General features: G+C 46.8%; 1 protein-coding gene across 1 annotated transcript in view; it reads right to left on the bottom strand.

Moving 5' to 3' along the window:
- Nucleotides 1-22,432, bottom strand: part of PRELID1 (PRELI domain containing 1) — a 41,865-nt gene that overhangs the window by 2,903 nt on the left and 16,530 nt on the right. The window contains exons 2-3 of the mRNA XM_030211674.1: nucleotides 13,729-13,954; nucleotides 1,478-1,591 (exon numbers count right to left, since the gene is read on the bottom strand). Coding sequence (XP_030067534.1) covers nucleotides 1,478-1,591; nucleotides 13,729-13,954 — 340 coding nt within the window. The remainder of the gene's footprint in view (nucleotides 1-1,477; nucleotides 1,592-13,728; nucleotides 13,955-22,432) is intronic.

The following is a 22,432-nucleotide window of genomic DNA, read 5'->3' as shown; positions in this document are numbered from 1 at the left end:
TACAAATCAGTTGGACCCGATGGGATACATCCGAGGGTACTCAAGGAGCTCAGAGAAGTTCTGGCGGCTCTGTTGTCTGACCTTTTCAATGCTTCTTTAAAGAAGGGCGGATGTGGTCCCCCTTCACAAGAGCGGAAGTTAAGGATTTGGGGAATTACAGACCTGTCAGACCTCAGTGCTAAGTAAACTAATGGAAATTCTAAAACAGAGGATTGTGAAGTTTTTAAGACTCGAATGAACTGCAGGACCCAAGGCAGCATGGTTTCACTTGTCAGACAGATCTGGCTGATTTCTTCGACTGGGTGACCAAACAGTTGGATATGGGAGGGGCACTAGATTTGGTGTACTTGGATTTTAGCAATGCCGTTGACACAGTTCTGCACAGGCAATTGATAAATAAACTGAGTACAATTGGTATGGGCCCTAAAGTGACTGACTGGGTTAAAAACTGGGTAAGTGCAAGGAGACAGAGGGTAGTGATGAATGAAGTTTGCTCTGAGGAAAAGGATGTTATCAGTGGTGTGCTGCAGGGATCCGTCCTTGGGCAGCACCTTTTAAGATCTTTGAGAAATATTGTGGAAGGACTGTCTGGTAAGGTTTGTCTCTTTGCAGATGATACCAAACTAATAGGGCTGACAGCCCAGAGGTGTGCGACGTAGCAAAGCTTGAAGAACGGTCCACAAATTGGCAATTAACATTTAATGCTTTAAAAAAAAAAAAAAATGCAGGGTCATGCACTTGGGTTACAAAAATCCAAAGAAACAGTACAGTATACGGAGTGAAGTATTTCTGTGTATGAAGACTTGGGGGTGATTGTATCCAATGACCTTAAGGTGGCCACACAGGTAGAAAAGGTGATAGTCGAAATCAGATGGATGCTCAGGTGCATAGAGGGAGGAATGGACAGCAGGAAAAAAAATGGTGATGGTGCCCTTGTATAAGTCTCTGGTAAGACCCTATTTAGTTAGAATACTGTGTGCAATTCTGGAGACCCACCTTCAAAAAGATATAAACAGGATTTGTCGGTCCAGAGGGCGGCTACAAAATTGGTCAGTGATCGCTTTCATAAAGCGTATGGGGACAGACTTATAGATCTCACTATATATACTATGGAAGAAAGGTGGGAGAGATGGGGATATTATTGAAATGTTTAAATACCTCTTTGGCATTAATGTACAGGAGGTAAGCCTTTTTCAAATGAAGAAAAACTCTGGAGTGAGAGGGCATAGGATGAAGTTAAGAGGTTATAGGCTCAAGAAAATACTTTTTTTAATGGAAAGGGTGGTAGATACGTGGCGACAAGAACTGTATCTCAATTCAAGAAAAAGTGTGCGACAGGCACATGGGATTGCTTAAGGAGAGGAGGAGATAGTGGATGCTGCGATCAGGCAGACTGGATGAGTCACTTGGCCTTTATCTGCTGTCATGTTTCTATGTAACAGGAGCTGTGGTGGGCCCATTCCCAGCCATCCCTTACCTGAATGGCTCTGGTACAACCAAACAAGTTGGAGGAAATCCACGCCTGCCTCTTGATCTCAGTCCAACTGCTGTTCTCTGGATTCACACAGTAAACACAGCACTCTTCCACTACCTGTGAAGAGACAACACAGCCATATCAGCAGCACCCCCCCGATACCTAAGAACATATGTCGTGCTAGGTGAGACTGAAAATCCATCAAGCCCAGCAGTCACTAGCATGTACTTTCCAAATGCCAAATGCAGATCAATCCCTTGCCACTCACTCCTAGGGATAAGCGGCGACTTTTCTCAAGGCTTCATGTTAACAGCTGTTATGGACTTTTCTCCCAGAACTTGACCAAACTCCCTTCTAGATACAGATAACCTAGATGCTTTGACCACAATCTCCCAGCAACAAATACCACAGCTTGAGTGTTTGATAAGTAATACAGTAACTTTCATGGAGTGTCCCCCAGTTCTGTTCTACCTGAAGGCATAACTAACCACTCTCTATCTATTCCACCCATATTATAAAGTTTATCACATCCCTTATCAGACCTCTCTTCTCCAAGATGTAACCGTTTATCAGTTCTTCATAAGGGAGGGATTCCATCCCATTGCCTTTGTCTGAACCTTTCCTAGTTCCACTATTTTGTTTTTCATATTCAAGGTTTGGGCAACCACAGATCTGTAAAACCACTTTAATAGCCTCAGTTTTATTTTCCTTCCCTTTCTGGATTCAGAACATTCTATTTGTTTTTTCAATCGCTGCCATACAATCTACGATTTCAACGTGTTATCCACAATTTGTGCCAAGATGTTTTTCTTAATATAGAGCCACAAGTGACCTCCTGACCTTTGCAGTTCCTGTAGCTGGGAGCCTCTCTTTTGTTTCATCCAGGACTGAAGGGATTAAACTTGCCCCGGGAGCCAAAATTGATTTGTTTTCTGCTTTTCCCCAGGAAGTTATCATAATACAATATTCAGAGAAACCTAGTCCAGAATTAAATTAGACTTTGCAGTCTCTACTGAGGAGCACAGTGGATAGACCTATATCAGGAGTCTCCACCACCTCTCCTGTGCGGAGTTTATCAGAGTGTCCCTGGACACTGGCTAGTTAAAGTAAATCTTTGTTAGGATATATTTCTGGTGTAATCCTTATACGCCCCACCCCCCCCATTTCTTGTTTGCTGGTTATGAGAAAATTAGGCTCTTACCTTGGTAATTTTCTTTTGTCACAGCAGATGAATCCATTAACTGATGGGTTGTATCCGCCTACCAGCAGGTGGAGATAGAGAACACTGAAAAACCATAGTGTCCTCTTGGACGGCTAGCTCCATCTGCCTTCAATATTTGAAACTTCCAAAGCAGAGTGAATCCTCAAAGTAGAATAACATGAACTTTCCTCACAGCGAATGAACGCCCCAGAACAGGAGCAATAACCATACAAAGGAGGGACGATCTCAACCTCCTGTGATAGAAGAGTATATAGAAATCCTGAAAACTGTTTTGCAACTCCTCCCGACGAGGGAACATATCTGCATGAGAGAACTGAACAAAAAACAGAGTCAGACAGGGAGGGATCATGGATTCATCTGCTGTGACTAAAGGAAAGAAAATTACCAAGGTAAGAACCTAATTTTCCCTTCCTTGTCATCAGCAGCAGACGAATCCATTAACTGATGGGATGTACAAAAGCAATCCTTACTTAGGGTGGGAACAGGCCACACCACGAGCCAATACTTGAGCTCCAAAAATAGCGTCTTACTTCGCTGCAACATCCAGCCTGTAATGCCAGACAAAACATAGTAACATAGTAGATGACGGCAGAAAAAGACCTGCACGGTCCATCCAGTCTGCCCAACAAGACAACTCATGTGTGCTACTTTTGTGTATACCCTACTTTGATTTGTACCTGTGCTCTTCAGGGCACAGACCGTATAAGTCTGCCCAGCACTAGCCCCGCCTCCCAACCACCGGCTCTGGCATAGACCGTATAAGTCTGCCCAGCACTATCCCCGCCTCCCACCACCAGCTCTGGCACAGACCGTATAAGTCTGCCTAGCGCTATCCCTGCCTCCCAACCTCCAGTCCCGCCTCCCACCACTGGCTCTGGCACAGACCGTATAAGTCTGCCCCGCACTATCCCCGCCTCCCACCACCAGCTCTGGCACAGACCGTATAAGTCTGCCCCGCACTATCCCCGCCTCCCAACCTCCAGCCCCGCCTCCCACTACCGGCTCTGCTATCCAATCTCGGTTAAGCTCCTGAGGATCCTTTCCTTCTGAACAGGATTCCTTTATGTTTATCCCACGCATGTTTGAATTCCGTTACCGTTTTCCTCTCCACCACCTCCCGCGGGAGGGCATTCCAAGCATCCACCACTCTCTCCGTGAAGAAATACTTCCTGACATTTTTCTTGAGTCTGCCCCCCTTCAATCTCATTTCATGTCCTCTCGTTCTACCGCCTTCGTATCTCCAGAAAAGGTTCGTTTGCGGATTAATACCTTTCAAATATTTGAACGTCTGTATCAAATCACCCCTGTTTCTCCTTTCCTCCAGGGTATACATGTTCAGGTCAGCAAGTTTCTCCTCATACGTCTTGTTACGCAAATCCAATACCATTCTCGTAGCTTTTCTTTGCACCGCTTCGATTCTTTTTACATCCTTAGCAAGATACGGCCTCCAAAACTGAACACAATACTCTAGATGGGGCCTCACCAACGACTTATACAGAGGCATCAACACCCCCTTTCTTCTGCTGGTCACACCTCTCTCTATACAGCCCAACAACCTTCTAGATACAGCCACCGCCTTGTCACACTGTTTCGTCACCTTCAAATCCTCAGATACTATCACCCCAAGGTCCCTATCCCCGTCTGAACCTATCAGACTCTCACCACCTAACACATACATCTCCCGTGGATTTCTATTCCCTAAGTGCATCACTTTGCATTTCTTCGCATTGAATTTTAATTGCCAGACCTTAGACCATTGTTCTAGCTTCTTCAAATCCTTTTTCATGTTTTCCACTCCCTCCGGGGTGTCCACTCTGTTACAGATCTTAGTATCATCCGCAAACAGGCAAACTTTACCTTCTATCCCTTCGGCAAGATCACTCACAAATATATTGAACAGAATCGGCCCCAGCACCAATCCCTGAGGCACTCCACTACTCACCTTTCCCTCCTCCGAGCTAACTCCATTCACCACCACCCTCTGGCGTCTGTCCGTCAACCAGTTCCTAATCCAGTTCACCACTTAGGTCCTATCTTCAGCCCATCTAGTTTATTTAAAAGCCTCCTGTGGGGAACAGTGTCAAAAGCTTTGCTGAAATCTAAGTAGATTACGTCCATAGCTCGTCCCTGATTCAAGTCTCCTGTCACCCAATCAAAAAACTCAATGAGATTCGTTTGGCATGATTTCCCTTTGGTAAAACCATGTTGTCTTGGATCTTGCAACTTATTGGCTTCCAGGAAATTCACTATCCTTTCCTTCAGCATCGCTTCCATTACTTTTCCAATAACCGAAGTGAGGCTTACCGGCCTGTAGTTTCCAGCTACTTCCCTATCACCACTTTTGTGAAGAGGGACCACCTCTGCCATTCTCCAATCCCTCGGAACATCTCCCGTCTCCAAGGATTTATTAAACAAATCTTTAAGAGGACCCGCCAGGACCTCTCTGAGCTCCCTTAATATCCTGGGGTGGATCCCGTCCGATCCCATGGCTTTGTCCACCTTTAGCTTTACAAGTTGTTCATACACACTCTCTTCTGTAAGTGATGCTGTATCCACTCCACTATCATTTGTACTTTTTCCAGTCCATCGCGGTCCTGCTCCAGGATTTTCTTCTGTGAAAACAGAACAAAAGTATCTATTTAGCAAATTTGCTTTTCCTTCATCACTATCTACATAGCGGTTCGCAGTATCTTTTAGTCTCACAATTCCCTTTTTAGTCATTCTCCTTTCACTAATATACCTGAAGAAATTTTTGTCACCCCTCCTTACATTTCTAGCCATTTGTTCTTCCACTTGCGCTTTCGCCAGACGTATCTCTCTCTTGGCTTCTTTCAGTTTCCTCCGGTATTCCTTCCCGTGTTCCTGTTCTTGAGTTTTTGTGTATTTCTGGAACGCCAACTCTTTAGCCTTTATTTTCTCAGCCACTTGCTTGGAGAACCATATCGGTTTCCTTTTTCTCTTGCTTTTATTTACTTTCCTTACATAAAGGTTTGTAGCCCTATTTATAGCTTCTTTCAGCCTGGACCACTGTCCTTCCACTTCTTGTACTTCCTCCCAGCCCATCAGCTCCTTCCTCAGGTATTCCCCCATTTTAGTAAAGTCAGCACGCTTGAAATCCAGGACTTTGAGTTTTGAGTGGCTGCCCTCCACTACAGCAGTCATATCAAACCAAACCGTTTGATGGTCACTGCCGCCCAGGTGGGCACCCACTCGGACATTTGACACGCTATCCCCATTTGTGAGCACCAGATCCAGCGTCGCTCCCTCCCTCGTGGGTTCCGTCACCATTTGTCTGAGCAAAACACTTTGGAAAGCATCCACGATCTGTCTACTTCTCTCCGATTTCGCCGACGGAACCTTCCAATCTACATCCGGCAGATTGAAATGTCCCAGCAACAGCACCTCCCTCTTCTTTCCTAACTTTTGAATATCCGCGATCAGATCCCTATCTAGTTCTTCCAGTTGTGTCGGGGGTCTGTAGACAACACCCACATGGACTGAGGTTCTATCATCTTTTTTTAAGGTGATCCATATCGCTTCTTCTTTTCCCCAGGTCCCTGTCATTTCAGTCGCCGTGATATCATTTCTCACATACAGAGCTACTCCTCCACCTTTACGACCCTCTCTATCCTTCCTAAATAGATTATAGCCTGGTATGTTTGCATCCCATTCATGGGAACCATTTAGCCACGTCTCCGTGATTGCAACAACAAAGCTTAGAAGCCCAAGTAGCCGCACTACAGATCTCTTGAAGAGACAGTGCCCCTGTTTCAGCCCACGAGGAGGAAATTGCTCTCATGGAGTGCGCGCTGAATGCATCAGGCGGAGACCGCCCTGACAGCAAATACGCAGAAAAAATGACTTCCTTGAGCCAACCGGCTATAGTGGCCTTAGACGCTGGAGACCCTCTTCGAGGACCTGATAACACAAAAATGTGATCAGAAGTCCTGAAGGTATTTGACATCTTCAGATATTGCAACACAGCCCTGCGGACATCCAAAAGATGCAACTGCCCAAAAGATTCCGGAAACTGCTGTCTAGAGAAGGAGGGCAGATAAATGGGCTGGTTCAGGTAAAACGTTGAAACCACCTTAGGCAGGAAGGAAGGTACAGTATGTACCGTTACTCCAGACTCTGAGAATTGCAGAAAGGGGTCTCGACAGGACAGCACCTGAAGCTCAGACACACGTCTCGCAGAGGTCATGGCCACCAAAAAGACTGTTAAGAGTCACATCCTTCTCCGAAGCTCGCCTCAGCGGCTCAAAGGGCGAACACTGGAGAGCCTCCAACACCTGCCCCAGGTTCCAAGCTGGACACGGCAGCTGCATTGGCGGGCGGAGCCGGAGTGCCCCTCTTAGAAATCGGGCAATGTCCGGATGAGCAGCCAGGGAACAGTCAGAGACTTTCCCTCGAAAGCATGCCAATGCTGCCACTTGCACTCGCAGGGAATTGTAGGCCAAGCCTTTTTGTAATCCATCCTGCAAAAAGTCCAGTATCGTCGAGACTGTAGCCCGCTTGGGTGTGATCACCTTTGAAACACATCACGCCTCAAACTGGCGCCAGATCCGAGTATAAGCAACGGAAGTGGACCGCTTGCGGGCCTGCAAGAGAGTGGAGATGACTTTGTTAGAATAGCCCTTGTCTCTCAATTGCGCCCTCTCAAGAGCCATGCCGTAAGACCAAAGCGGCAGGGATCCTCCATGGTCACTGGTCCCTGCATCAACAGGTTCGGCACCAGAGGCAAAGGAAGAGGGGCCTCCACCAGCATCCGCCTGGGCCAATCCGGGGCAATGAGAATCACCACTCCTCGATGTAGCCAAATTCGCAGGAGAACTCGCCCAATCAAGGGCCAAGGACGGAACACATACAGGAGGCCCACAGAGCATCCAACCCCGCCGAGCGAGGATCTCTCCGTCTGCTGAAAAAGCACGGGACTTTGGCATTGGCGCCATCAGATCCGCTACGGGCATTCCCCATTTGGCATACAGCTGAAGAAACACTTCGTCTGCCAGTTCCCACTCCACTGGGTCGATTTGATGCCTGCTTAGGAAATCGGCTTGCACGTTGCTCTGATCTGCTATATGAGCTGCAGAAAGAGGCTGCAGATGTAGCTCGGCCCAGTGGCAAATCTGAGCGGCCTCCGCGGCCAGTGCTCTGCACTGGGTGCCGCCCTGGCGATTTATGTAGGCCACCGCTGTCGTGTTGTCCGACAGAAATCTGACAGCCAGCCCCTCCAGAGTCTTGTGAAAAGCCAGATGAGCCTGGAATATCGCTCTTAGTTCCAAGCGATTGATGGACCACCCCATTTCCGCGGGTGTCCACAAACCCTGGGCATAGCTTCCCTAGCAATGTGCTCCCCAGCCGACCAGGTTGGCATCGGTTATCACCAGGCACCAAGAGGGAAGCGCCAGCGGCATTCCTCGCCGCAGCATGCTGTCGGAGAGCCACCACTCCATACTGAGCCGGGCTGTAGGGAGCCACGTTAGTCTGCGTTGATAATCCTGGGACATTGGAGACCATCGTTGAAGCAGGGCAATCTACAGTGGTCTCAAGTGCGCTCTCGCCCACGGCACTACCTCCAAAGTGGCTGTTATTGACCCCAGCAGCTAGACAAAGTCCCAAGCTCATGGGCGAGGCATCTGCAGGAGCAGACGGACCTGATTCTGAAGCTTGCACTGCCTTTGGTCGGGCAGAAGGACAAACCCCGAGGCCGTGCCAAACTGGACCCCCAAATATTCGAGAGACAGGGGGGGGGGGGGGGTCAGGTGACTTTTGGGTATATTGACGACCCAGCCTAGAGACTGCAGTACTGTGACCACTCTGGCTGTGGCCAGACGACTTTCGTCTGCCAAATCCGCTCTGATGAGCCAGTCGTCGAGGTACGGGTGAACCCTGATATCCTCTCGCCTGAGAAAGGCAGCTACTACCACCATTACTTTGGAAAAGGTACGGGGAGCTGTGGCGAGGTCAAAAGGCAAGGCCCGATGTTACGTTCCTCACCTGGTTCCAGGCCTGCGCGGCCGATTCGCTGGCGAGGCGCGGTCCGGCAGAGATAGCCAGCTATTTTGGATGTGGTTTCTCCAGGATGGGTCTGTTTCTGTTTCTTATTTCTGGCAACCGTCATCTTGGTTGGATCAAGGACAGCAGCCATCTTGACTAGCTCAGGAGGGGGCAGCAATCTTGTATACAAGAACAGGAAGGAAGCCCATATTTGGGTGTTGTGCTACTCTGCTGATGGGGGCAGCCATCTTGGATCAGCTGCACATGTTTGAGGCTGATTCCTACCCTGCCTCCAGTCCTTCGTTGCTTCGGCCTCAATTGTGTTTGAGGTCCACGTCGGTGCTCCTTACTTCAGTTCCAGTGTTCCAGACCTCGGCTTGTTTCCCGGACCTTGCTTGTTTTGCTGCCTGCCTAGACCATGGACTGTTTTTGACTACTCTTTGCCCCATGGATTTTCCTGGCTTTTGGACTATGTGTTTGCCTGCCTGTCTGGTCAGTGGTCGTGCAACCCCGCCCATTTCCAGAAGTCCTGGTGGCCACCTGTAGCTGGGAGCACAACTCCTGGTGAACGGTGGTCGCTTCCCAGGTGAAGCTAGGGGTTGTCTGGCTGCCTGACCGAGTGCGGTGTCACTCCATCTCTGCCATGCTCAGTCGAGGCACAGGGGCTCACTACTACCAGGTCATAACACCCAAAACTGGAAATGTTTTCCCAACACCGCAAAGCGGAGAAACCGTTGATGCGGGGGCCAAATAAGAATGTGCAAGTAAGCTTCTTTTAGGTCCAGAGACATGAGAAACTCTCCTGGCTGTACCGCCGCAATGATGGAACGCAGGGTTTCCATGCGAAAATGCCACACACTTAGTGCCTCGTTGACTGACCTTAAGTCGAGGATCAGTCGGAAAGACCCGCCTTTTCGAGGCACCACAAAGTAAATGGAATAGCGACCGCAGCTGCGTTCGGCGGGAGGCACAGGGATCACCGCTCCGAGACTTGTAAGGTCTCCTCTACCACCGCCCGTTTGACGGCAGTACCGCATTGGGACTCCAAAAACACGTTTCTCACTGGGGTGCTGAATTCCAATTGGTAACCTTCTCTGATCAGGTCCAGGACCCACTGATCTAAGGTAATCTTGGTCCATTCCTCGAGAAAGAGGGAAAGGCGTCCTCCTGCTGCAGGAATCGAGGAATGGACCGGCGCCCCATCATTGAGGGGGCTGCCCCTGAACTCCAGGCCTTGATCTGGCCGCTGCGGAACGCTTGTCCGAGCGAAAGGAGTTCTTCTGCTGAAAACGGGCACGGTGAGAAAACCCAGCAGAGCGCCCCCGGGCGATACTTGCGAGCTTCACGGAAGCGAGGTCTGGAAGAGTAGGGCCACACAGAACCCTTGGTAGAAGGCCTTGGCCTATCCCTGGGTAACCGCTGGGGCTTAGGGTCCCCCAGGTCTTTAACAATTTTCTCCAGCTCCTCTCCAAATAATAGGAGGCCCCAAAAGGGTAGCCTCACCAGCCTGTGCTTAGAGGCCATGTCAGCCGCCAACTGCCGTAGCCATAGAAGGCGGCGGGCAGCAACCGCCACAGACTGACCAGATCATAAAGGGCATCAGCCAAAAATGACAGGGCCAACTCCATCCGCGGGGCAACCTCAGCGAGGGACTCCGCACCATCCGCGGGCTGCTCCACTGCTTGTTGTAACCAGGAGAGGCAGGCCCGGGCAGCGTAGGAACTGCAAATAGATGCCCTTAAGGCAAGGCCCGATATTTCAAAGGACCGTTTCAGAGCAGATTCAAGCCGCCGGTCCTGCATGTCTTTCAGGGCAACCCCTCCCTCTACGGGGAGGGTGGTCTTTTTAGTCACCGCTGTGACCAAAGCGTCCACTTTAGGCATCCCCAAAGGGGCCAAGTGCTCCTCACTTAGAGGGTAAAGCTGACCCATAGCCCTGGCCACTTTCAAAGACCCATCGGGTTCAGACCATTGAGCTGAAACAAGCTCTTGGATGGAGTCATGCATAGGAAAGGCTCGAGCAGGCTTTTTAGTACTCACCATCCTAGGATTTCCAGAGGAGGCCTCGCCCTTGCCAGGATCATCAATCGAGAGGGCCTGCAAGGCGTCCGAAATGAGCACTGGCAGCTTGTCGCGGTAGAAAATCCGAACCACATTGGGATCATCCAGATCCGGTAGCAAACCGGCACCTTCCTCTGGCTCATCAGACTATGAGGCCCTACCAGAACCCTCAGAATCCCCACAGCCTGACCACGGGGCGGGGGGGGGGGGGGGGGGGGGGAGTGCACCACTCTCCGATGGGGAATTTACCCTTCTATGTTTAGCATCTTTTCAACGCTCGGGGGAAGTAGCCAACCCCGGGCCATCAACACCCGGGGGGAAACCAGGTAGTAGCGCAGTGTCAGACACCTGCAGCAGAGCTCTTTTCAGCATGAAGGCTTTATGCATTAAAAGCACAAACTCCGCCTTCAAATTAGGAGTAACGGGAATAGGAGCTCCTCTTGTAGCCTCTGACTGAGGTGTCCTCCTGCACTCAGACTCCTCCGCAACAGCGAGGGTCGAGACATGCGGCGCTTCCAAAATGGCGCCTGCTGCCAGCTCCATTGAGCGGGAAGATTCATCGCTCGCCATGCTCGTACTAGCTCTAGCGTCTAAACAGCACGTCTTACAGAGCCCCGCTGCTGATCTGCGTTTACCACAACGGGAGCAGTGTTTAACTCCTTCAGCAGCCATTGCCCAACCGGACGGAATTATATAAGTAAAATGGCGGCTTCGCGCCAAAACTTACCCCGTTCGGAACGGCGTCCGCGAGACCTTCCCGGAGGAGCAAGGCACCACTCTCACCTCAAAAGACCGAGTCAAACGAGCTCCGGTCAACCTGCACGCTGAAAATAGCCTCAGAATAATTACGCAGAATCAATGCGTACTCCTTATTTATTAATTTTTTTTTAAACGCTGTGAGGAAAGTTGGAGGCAGGCAGCAACAGAGGTACTCCGGTAGGCAGGGGGATGGGTAAGGCAGGGAAAGGGCAAACGGTAGGCAGGGGGATGGGTAAGGCAGGGAAAGGGCAAACCTATATGCCTTCAAAGTGGGCACCACCAGCCACAACACCCCAGCTTCAACTGGCAAAGCACAGAAGCCACCCCAGGCAGAATTTTTCCAGGAGCTGATCAAGCTACATCCACACCTGCTGGGAGATACAGAAATACTGAAGGCAGATGGAGCTAGCCGTCTAAGAGGGCACTATGGTTTTTCAGTGTTCTCTATCTCCACCTGCTGGTAGGCGGATACAACCCATCAGTTAATGGATTCGTCTGCTGCTGATGACAAGGAAAAAGCTTTTTACCATTCACTGTAGTATCTTTTTCCCCAACAAGTTCTTTAGTCTGTTTGCCCTGTATCCGTGACTGATCTGTGAGCCCAGTGTTTTATTCGGCATGTATCACCCAAGCAAAAGAACCTATTGGGGAGGCTTCATATGTCTATATAGAGCCCTAACGACATTTCAAACCCAATCCTTACATAGGCATGCACGAGTTTGCAAGTGGAGGAAGAGGAAACGCACCATTTTGTCCCCAAGTGTCGTCGTAGGCTCACGTCTAGAACTGTAAAACCCCTGAATTTTGGGGTATGTGCTCCTATAAACAACCTGGGTACAGCTTGTGGGGTGCATTACTTGCTCAGAGATGGTCCTGTGAAGCACTGCAATAACCATACAACCAGGTCCCAGGGATTTCATCAATTTGCTCTGGCAGCTCTCCAAAATTCATACTGTTTGGTTTCAGTTCCACTGAAATCATGGCCATCAAAGAATGGTTAGGAAAAGGTTATGTCCCTGTCATTCTCCATGATAAAGAACGAAGCAAAGAATTCCATTTTCTACTCTGCCCTTATCCTCCGAGTGTCCCTCTAACCCTGTTACTCATCTAATGGCCCTTCAGAATTTCTTGTTTTCAAAAATTACATGAAAAAGCTTTTATTATTTTTACCTGTTTTATTTTATTAATATTTTTCATCAAGTCAGTTCTTACACACCTTCCTAAGTCCTGCTTTCTGGGCTTTACCTTGTGAACAATTTCCATGCCTTATGTAGACAATGCTTGTAATCTTCTAATTTCCTTCTATCTTCCTTTTCAAAATGTATATCTTAACCACAATAGTTTTATTTTACTGCATCACAATCAACACTGCTAAGCACTAACTTTCCTCTCATTGGTTCTAGGAGCAGCTGCTGCATGAAGCAGTCAGTTATGGCATCTAGAAACTTAAACACACTGATTTACCCCAATAATAATCCCAACCAATACCAGGCTAACTACCTATTACAGGACTGAGTTTCCACATTTGCAGCCTGCCTAATCTCCACATGTCAATCAGTTTCATCATCATGGCTGTGTGGACATAGTAAACTCCCCATGCTATACCCCCTCCCCCCATTCCTGAATACAACTTGTTTCCTGCAGAATTTGTATTGTACTTGACTACAGAATCTTGTGTTTACTACCTTTATCTACTTGTTTGTTTTCTACCATGGTCCTACTCTGTCCCACCAGGTCTCAATATTTTCATTTGATGCCATACACTAACTGCCATCTTATCTTTTACATTTCTGGAATTGGTAGATACAGCTAGATGGATTAGCAATTGATTCAGGTGTCTTGCTTTCAACTTTTTACAATCCCCATTATCAGGATACATCAATTTCCACTTTTTAAAATGGCATCTTTTGCAGATACCCACATGTGAACCATGCACTCCTGAGCTTTCTCCCCTGATCTAGTTCAAGAGCTGTCAGTACCAGCAGTTGGTGTCTTCTCTCCTCCAATAATTACATTTACCCCTTTGAATAGGTTTAGCTAGCTTAACCTCAGTCAGCTCTCAGTCTCCTTAGCACACCATAACCTCCAGAACTAAACATTATGAGTAAACTGAGGTCTGACCATTGAACTATACAAGCTCTACAAAAGTCCCTCTTTTTCCCCTGCTGAAAATCTCTATTATCCTGACTGATTTATGATGGTCCTTTGCTCACCATGAGACGTGCATGGTTAATGTTCCAAGTGAAGGTTGTTAAACTTTTGTTCTTGGGGTCCACAATGGAATCTTCAATAATATAGACTGAGCGGGAAACATTGGTAGGGAGAAGACACTCTGCCCAGTGTGGTATACGGTTGGTTTTGGTGAGAAGTCGCCTGGACAGCAGTTTGTGGTCAGGAGTCACTTGGCGGAACAGTATGTCTTCTGTCAGCACATGCTTGCTGGATTCAAAACAAAAATGAAATGTCTCAATTACATTAAATCTAATAAATACATTTCCTGAAACTCCTATGTCTGGTCTCTGTGTTTTGACTAAACTGTAAGCTCCACAGAGGAAGGGCCATATTCTGTGTATCTGAACAGCACTATAGAAATTCTTCTGAGCTCAATGTAGAATTCAATGGGTGAGGTTTTGAAGCCTTGAAGGTCCTCAAGGAGCATCACTATCTGTACCCTTGTCAAAAGAAATTGCATGATGCACCATTGGCATGTCTTATTGCTTGTCAGCTGGAATAAGCAGCATAGCCCTGGACCCCAGTTAACTGCCACCTTCCTGAAAGCAGGCACTCTTATCCAGTGTTTTTTTTGTAGAAAAAAAGGTGCCGGTACTCATTATGGGCGGGGTCACCACATATGGATCCATCTCTATTATAGCCACACCCACATTAGCCACACCCTTATACCAGCCATGGCGCATATAAACAGACATCATTGAGAATATAATACTAGTATAGGAGAAAAGGATAATGTGATTTTTTTCATTATACGTAATTTCTGTAAGCTGTTACAGCTCCAGTATACCCAGTGTAAAATAAGACAGCAGATGTAAATTCTCAAATTGGACATATTCCAAACACTAAAATGAAAATAAAATGATTTTTTTCTACCTTTGTTGTCTGGTGAATTTGTTTTTCTATCCATATTGGTCCCAGTCTCTGATTCTGCTGCTCTCTATCTGTTCTCTGAACTCTGTTTCCAGGGCTTCCTTCCATGTATTTCTTTACTTTCCTCCTTTCTTCTTCATTTCTTGCCCTACATCCATAAGTAAAAGCTGGGTCCTCCTCCTTGGAATTGACTGGAGGAGGTATAATGTAGATCCAGCTTTTGCCTATTTTCTCCATCCATGTGCAGTTTTTCTCCTCTCTTTCCCTCATCTCCATCCATGTGCATCTTCTTTTTTCTTTCCTCCCCTCCATCCGTGTCCAGCACTTCTCCTCTCTCCTCTCCTCCATCCATGGCCAGCATTTCTCCCCTCTCCCCTGTTTCCATATCTATATAACTAATTCTCACCTCCAACGTTCAGAACCTCACTGTGTGGCAGGGAAACACCGAAGCCCTGTAGTCTTCTAGGCTGTCAGCACCACTCACTCTCACTCATAGACCCGCCCTCAGCCACGCCCCATCCACACATAGTTCACAACCCCAACATTCTAAATGCAAATTTGTAGTTGCAAGATCCCATGAGTGTATGCCCTGACCTCGCGTCACGTGATGACGTGGAGGGTGGGGCTATGACACTCAGCCAATCGCCAGTTCCACCACCCTCCGACGCTACCCCCTCCGATGCACTGCGACAAACACCGAGCTACGCAGGGGGAGGAGTGCCGTCCAAACACCTGAGCCGCCGGGAAACTGAAGCTGCCGCACGCAAAAACAAAACTACCCGCCTGCACCCTCCCGACGCTGCCGTCCTGCGCCCTCCCGACGCTGCCGCAGGTAAACCTTGCTAGCGCCCGTTTCATGGCTCACAGAAACGGGCCTTTTTTACTAGTAAAGCAATAATTCTCCCTCCCCTCTTCTCCATCCAAGTCCAGCATTTCTCCTCTATCTCCTGCTCTCCTCTCCATCCATTTCCAGCATTTCTCTTCTCTTCCCTGCCCTTCCCTCCCATCCATGTGCATCTCCTTCCTATTCCCTCCCCTCTATCCATGTCCAGCATGTCTCCTCTCTCCCCTCTCACGTCCAGCGATACTATCTGTCCCCTGCCATCCATGTCCAGCGAATCTCTTCCCTGACCTCTCCTCCCATCCATGTCCAACAATTTTCCTCTCTCCCCTGCCCTCCCCTCCCATCCATGTCCAGCAATTCTTCTCTGCCCCCTGTCCTCCCCTTTCATCCATGTCCAGCGATTCTCCTCTCTCCCCTACCCTCCCCTCCAATCCATGTCCAGCAATTCTCCTCTCTCCCCTGTCCTCCCCTCTCATCCATGTCCAGCAATTCTCTCTCCCCTGCCCTCCTCTCCCATCCATGTCCAGCAATTCTCTCTTCCCTGCCCTCCTCTCCCATCCATGTCCAGCGATTCTCTCTTCCCTGCTCTCCCCTCCCACCCATGTCCAGCGATTCTCCCTCCGAGTTCCAGGGTCCTCCCCCCTCCCAGTTCCACAGGGTCCTCCCTCCCTCCAAATTTTAAAAGTCATCTTGACTTACCTCGTTGGGGTTACGGCGGCCGGCAGCAGCGATAAAAAGCGTGCAGGCTCGGCGCTTAGTTCAGTTTTCCCTTCTCTCTCTCTCAGCTCTGGTCCCGCCCTCATTTCCTGTGCTGCATGAAAATAAACTTTCCTACAATATATTTTCAATCTGCTAGAGGATCATATTAGGGGTGTTTAGTGTTTGATAGGTTGAACAACTGTTCCACTCCTGCCATGATTATGAATGTCATCTCTCATCTGCTATTTCTAATCTAACAAATCCCGTTTAGTCCTTTTTTTCCCCTAAAAGGTGTTATGTTCCTTTTGTTATTGTTGTCACTGTTCTCTAAACCTTTTTCTAGTTCCTCTATCCTTTTTGAGATAGGATGACCAGAACTGCACACAGTACTTAAGCTACAGATACAACAGGGACCTAATCAGAAGCACATAATCTTCTCAGTTCTGTTTGCCATTCCTTTTCAGATAATTCATTTTTTTGAAAATCATCTTTATTAATGTTATTTGACATTACAATAATACAAAATCATATAGAGCCAAATTATATTCAACATGCTATGTATGTAAGTATCAAGGAACATCACGCTTCAAGCATGAAGCTTTGTAAAACAAGATAACAAATGAGCAGATGAGAGGAAACATTGTTACGGTACAATGAAGGAGTGGCCTAGTGGTTAGGGTGGTGGACTTTGGTCCTGGGGAACTGAGTTCAATTCCCACTTCAGGCACAGGCAGCTCCTTGTGACTGGGCAAGTCACTTAACCCTCCGTTGCCCCATGTAAGCCGCATTGAGCCTGCCATGAGTGGGAAAGTGCGGGGTACAAATGTAACAAAAAAAATGGAGATTGCTGAGTGTTTAGATAAATAATGATCAGACAAGCCATTTATGCTTATGTTTACAAGTTGGGGAAATGAACTTTAGAGAAACGTGCTCATATTTCCTAAACAATAATACAGTATTCCACCATTAAAAAAAACGGACAAGTTAGAATTATCTTTCCAATGTTGAATAACCAATTTTAGAGCTAAGGAGATGAGAAAATCAAACAGAGAAGCTTCTTCATCTGAGAGAGAATAAGACATTACAACAGATTTCCACATAATGTGCTTAAACGCCAAGGATTCTGTATAATTTTCTGTATTTTGGATCACATATCAAGCCAAAAGGTATTTACATTGAGGAAAATTGGCTTTTGAATGATTTAATAGGGGTGCATAAGGCTCTATGTTGAAGGAAGAAAAGAGATTGATTGATGGAGGAGGAGCGAAGGTCTGGGACCACAGAACGAGAAGAGAGACCGTTGTTTGTCTGACAATTGCTCACTAGAATCAGTTTCCCAAGCTCTCTGCTAAGAAGAGCATAATTGTTTAGAGTGAGTTTGAAATATATATATTTTTTATTTACATAATTTTAATTACAAACAAGTATAAACTGGCTTGACAAAATTAAACTTACAAAGTCTAAGAACAAAGGAATCAATTATCCCGCCAGATATTACTCAAGTCCACAATTGGGATTCAAAATGTTAAACAAATGGAATTTAAAATTTTACAAATAATAATAATATAGGAATTTGCTAAGTCTGATTACTCAAATGATACCAGTTCATCACTATCAAGACAGCAATTATTTAGACCCCCCTGTAATTTTCTTAGCTGTTAAAAAAAGCTGTGAGTTGGGGTGGATAAAAAAAACCATACTTGTTCATCTGGTATTTAATAACACATTTACAGGGGTATCTTAAAAAGAATGTAGCCCCCAACTGAAAAACACCTGGCTTCATCATCAGGAATTGCTGATGTCTCTTCTGAGTGTCTTTAGCAACATCAGGAAATACTTGGATTCTCAGTCTAATAAAAGTTTTTTTTCTCTATTCTTAAATAATAGTCTCATTAGCCAGTTCTTGTCTGGTGTTAAAGCAACAGTAGCAATTAGAGTTGACGCTGTTACCAACTCATTATCAGAGGATTCCAGTATTGCGGAAACATCTAATTCTTGGTTACCTTGATTTTGCTGTAGTTTAGTAGGCAAACAATATATTTGAGAAAATGGAGGAATGGCTTCTTCAGCCACTCCTAGTATTTCTTTTATGTATTTTCTTAACATATCTCACGGAGAAGTTGTGAATTGTTTAGGAAAATTTAAGAAATGGAGATTATTACTCCATACTGCATTTTCAAGAAATTCAGGTTTCCTCCTTAAGAATGTTAAATCTTTAATTATATTTTCTTGATGAGACTGTATCTTTTGAACTTCTTTTTCATATTCCTTATTTTGATGCATTAAAGTTTCCACTCTGGAGTCAACTTCTTTTGTCTTATGCTCTAATGTAGATAAATCTTGAGTCAATTTTTGTACTTGAGGGCACATTGTTTTACCTAAATCTAATATAATAAAATGCACCGTGAACGTTCTAATGAGGACAACGTTCTGAAGTCACTAAAACACTCCCTGAAGGGTTCGTGGCGTGAAGCCAGCCAGGCTGCCAGCCGTCTCTGCCCCGCCCTCGCGTCAAACGTCATGACGTCCAGGGCAAACGTCATGACGTCGACGGCGCAAAAAAAAACAAAAAAAACCCGCAGCGTCAGGGAAGGAGGCGGCGCTCCCGACGTCTCTAGCCTTCCCTTCGCTGTGTTCCGCCTTCTTCTGACGGCAAGGATGACGTCAGAAGAAGGCGGAACACAACGAAGGGAAGGCTAGACGTCGGGAGCGCCGCCTCCTTCCCTGATGCTGCGCTGCCGGAACCGCCGCCACGGAGGTAAATTAAAAAAAAAAAAAAAGGGATGTAGGGGGAAGAGAAGAGGGTGGGCAGTTGAACAATGGGAGCGGGAGAGCAGAGGAGAAACGACAGCAAGGATGCGAAGGGGGGGGGAAGAAGGGGGCGGGACATGCTGGGACATGGGAGACAGAAGAGCATGGATGCGAGGGGGGGGTCAAGGAAGGGAGAGAGGGGAATTGCTGGAAAAGGATGAATGGAGGGGGCAGGGGACAGAGAAGCATGGATGGGCATGGATTGAGATGGCAGGGCTCAGGGTGAGAGGGGAATTGATGGAAAAGGATGAATGGAGGGGGCAGGGGACAGAGAAGCATGGATGGGCATGGATTGAGATGGCAGAGCTCAGGGAGAGAGGGCAATTGCTGGAAAATGATGAATGGAGGGGGCAAGGGAAAAAGAAGCATGGATGGGCATGGATTGAGATGGCAGGGCTCAGGGTGAGAGGGGAATTGATGGAAAAGGATGAATGGAGGGGGCAGGGGACAGAGAAGCATGGATGGGCATGGATTGAGATGGCAGGGCTCAGGGTGAGAGGGGAATTGCTGTAAAAAGGATGAATGGAGGGGGCAGGGGACAGAGAAGCATGGATGGGCATGGATTGAGATGGCAGGGCTCATGGAGAGAGGGCAATTGCTCGAAAATGATGAATGGAGGGGGCAGGGAAGCATGGATGGGCATGGATTGAGATGGCAGGGCTCAGGGAGAGAGGGAAATTGCTGGAAAAGGATGAATGGAGGGGGCAGGGGACAGAGAAGCATGGATGGGCATGGATTGAGATGGCAGGGCTCAGGGACAGAGGGGAATTGCTGGAAAAGGATGAATGGAGGGGGCAGGGGACAGAGAAGCATGGATGGGCATGGATTGAGATGGCAGGGCTCAGGGAGAGAGGGGAATTGCTGGGAAAGGATGAATGGAGGGGGCAGGGGACAGATGGGCATGGATTGGGAGGGCAAGGCTCACACTCTCTCTCTCATATACAATGTCTTTCTGACTCTCACTCTCACACACTCTGTCTCACAATGTATCACATTCACTCTCTATGTGCCACACAGTCACTCACACACTCGCTTGGTCTCATACACTCACTCTCACAGAGAATCTGTGTCTCACACACACTCTCTCTCTCTCGCACACACACACACACACTCACACTTTCACTCTGACTCTCACACAGTCACTCTCACATACACTCTCCCAAACATACACACTCCGAGGAAAACCTTGCTAGCGCCAGTTTCATTTGTGTCAGAAACGGGCCTTTTTTACTAGTCTACAATAAGAGTCCATAAACTGTCCAGAGTGACTTCATTGGGTTGAAATATCTTATAAAATATTGAGTCAAGAGTATTTACCAGAGTGGTGAGAGACAAGGAGAGATTGAAGGGGAGAGAAGGAAATGAAACTAAGTATGGCCTTTTGTAGTCTATTACACCAAACTCAGTACTCTCTGTTATTTTTTTGTATATTAATTTAATGTCATTTATTTAAATACTCCTTTAAACCCATAAAACTCTACACACCAATGGGACCTAGGAGGAACTCACTCACACAAGCCATGCAACCCACAATCTTTTAGCCACTATCAACAGACAGCTATTATATTACAGCAATATTTTCACTATATATACACATATGTACAAATGTTATTAATTCAATGAAATGTAGTGAAATATATTTCCACTGTGCTCCAATAAATGTTAAATAGCACTCCAGCTGATCCGCTTATCACATAATTGTTGTTATTTCAAAATATACTGAGCCAGTTTCTTAATCACAAGTCAATAGTAGGGGCTCAACATGCCCACCCTCTTACGTGCACAGTATAGAGGATTTTGCAAGGCGAAACAAAACAAACTTGTTCAATAGCACTTCATGGCTAGGCGAGGGCTTCCATAGGAGACCATAGTGAACCCCAATCGGCGTCACTTTAAATCCACAGTAGCTCCTCAAAGCTCCTCGATGCAAGACCACATTTTGAAGTGTTCTTCATCAGGAGAAACCATTCTCAAAACCCAATCCCATGGGAATATGCCATCCAAGGCGGACACCCTCAGGATCACACCGCTAAATCTGTAGTCTGTGCCAGTTGAAAAATTGAGAGTCAGGGAGAGAAAAATTCTTGTTGCAATTGTGAAAATGATTTAAACTTTCCATTAGATATTAATTGAGAAAGAAGCCATATCAAGGGACCCAGGTCGTGCTGGAATCAAGATGGCGTCAGCAACGGCTGTGTGATTCCGGAGCTCCTGAGATCTAATAGCGAGTAGCGAGAGAATTTCTCTCTCTGACTTTTTAGATGGGGAAAAGAAAGGGAAAAACGCTGGTTCCTACCTCCGCGGTTCCATCGTCGACACCAACCTCTTGTCAAGCGACACTGGAGGGCTTTGGAGTCCGGATCCTTGGCCAACAGATGCCCACTTCGACAGCCTCGACCCCTTCTGGAGTAGAGCGCAGCGCTGAGGGAGCGACGCTGAGCCCCCCCCCCCCTCACCATTCCTCCACAACCCGGAAGTGTAATGTTGCTGGCGGGACCACAACAGTTTGAAGCTAGAACTTCATTGTTTGTGGAAGGAGGACCCTCAAGCACTTCGACCCCAGGGGAAGGAAGGGACAAACGCAGGTCGGTGTCCCTGCTACCCGAGGCTTAACTTCCGAGAGTAATGGAGGATTGAAAAGACCAATCCAGGTGACTATGAATACATTATGGGACGCAATTCAAGAGGTGAATAACACACTACTTCAGATGAATGTTTCTATTAAAGGTGAAATTATGGACTTAAAATAAACTAGCCAGCATCTGTCTATAAATGTTCAGGAACAAAAAGAAAAAATGGTGACAATGGAAAATGAAGTAAAAAAAATTACAAAACCTAATGGTGACTTTGATTAAGGAAAAAGAAATTCAGGAAAAAAAATTAGAATACTTGGAAAATAATGGGTGAAAAAATAACCTGAGACTATTGAATTTTCCTAAATCGCCTTTAACTACAGCAATAGATATGCTTAAAAAATATTTTGGTGATATATTGGGAATTCCAATAGAGGGTTAACCCCCCTATAACACGGGCCCAATACATCTCTTGAGTGAGATCTTCAAAAGAGCAACCTCAGGCTACTTCAAATTTAAATCTGACTGAATTTCTTGAGAATTCCTTGGAACTTATTACAGAGAGGACAACGTTAATTGTGACCTTTGCTCTTGAACTTGACAGAAATAATATCTTAAGATTATATTTTCGCCATTTAAATGACACTTTCCTAAGGCAAAAGATTCAGATTTTCCCCGACATGGCAAGGAGTACACAAAAGAGGAGAAAAGAATTCTTGACTTCCTATTCATCACAGAAACCTGGGTCCACAACCTTCAAGACCCTATAATCTTAGAACTATGCCCACCAGGATACAAAATTACACACCGGACAAGAAACGGAAAAAGAGGAGGAGGAATAGCCATTATATACAAATCTGAGTTCAACATCACAAATATAGCTGAATC

The sequence above is a fragment of the Microcaecilia unicolor genome, chromosome 8, assembly GCF_901765095.1.
Source record: "Microcaecilia unicolor chromosome 8, aMicUni1.1, whole genome shotgun sequence".
Taxonomy (NCBI): Eukaryota; Metazoa; Chordata; class Amphibia; order Gymnophiona; family Siphonopidae; genus Microcaecilia; species Microcaecilia unicolor.
Note: the sequence above shows the minus strand (reverse complement) of the source record. Positions and strands in the feature narration are given on the sequence as shown.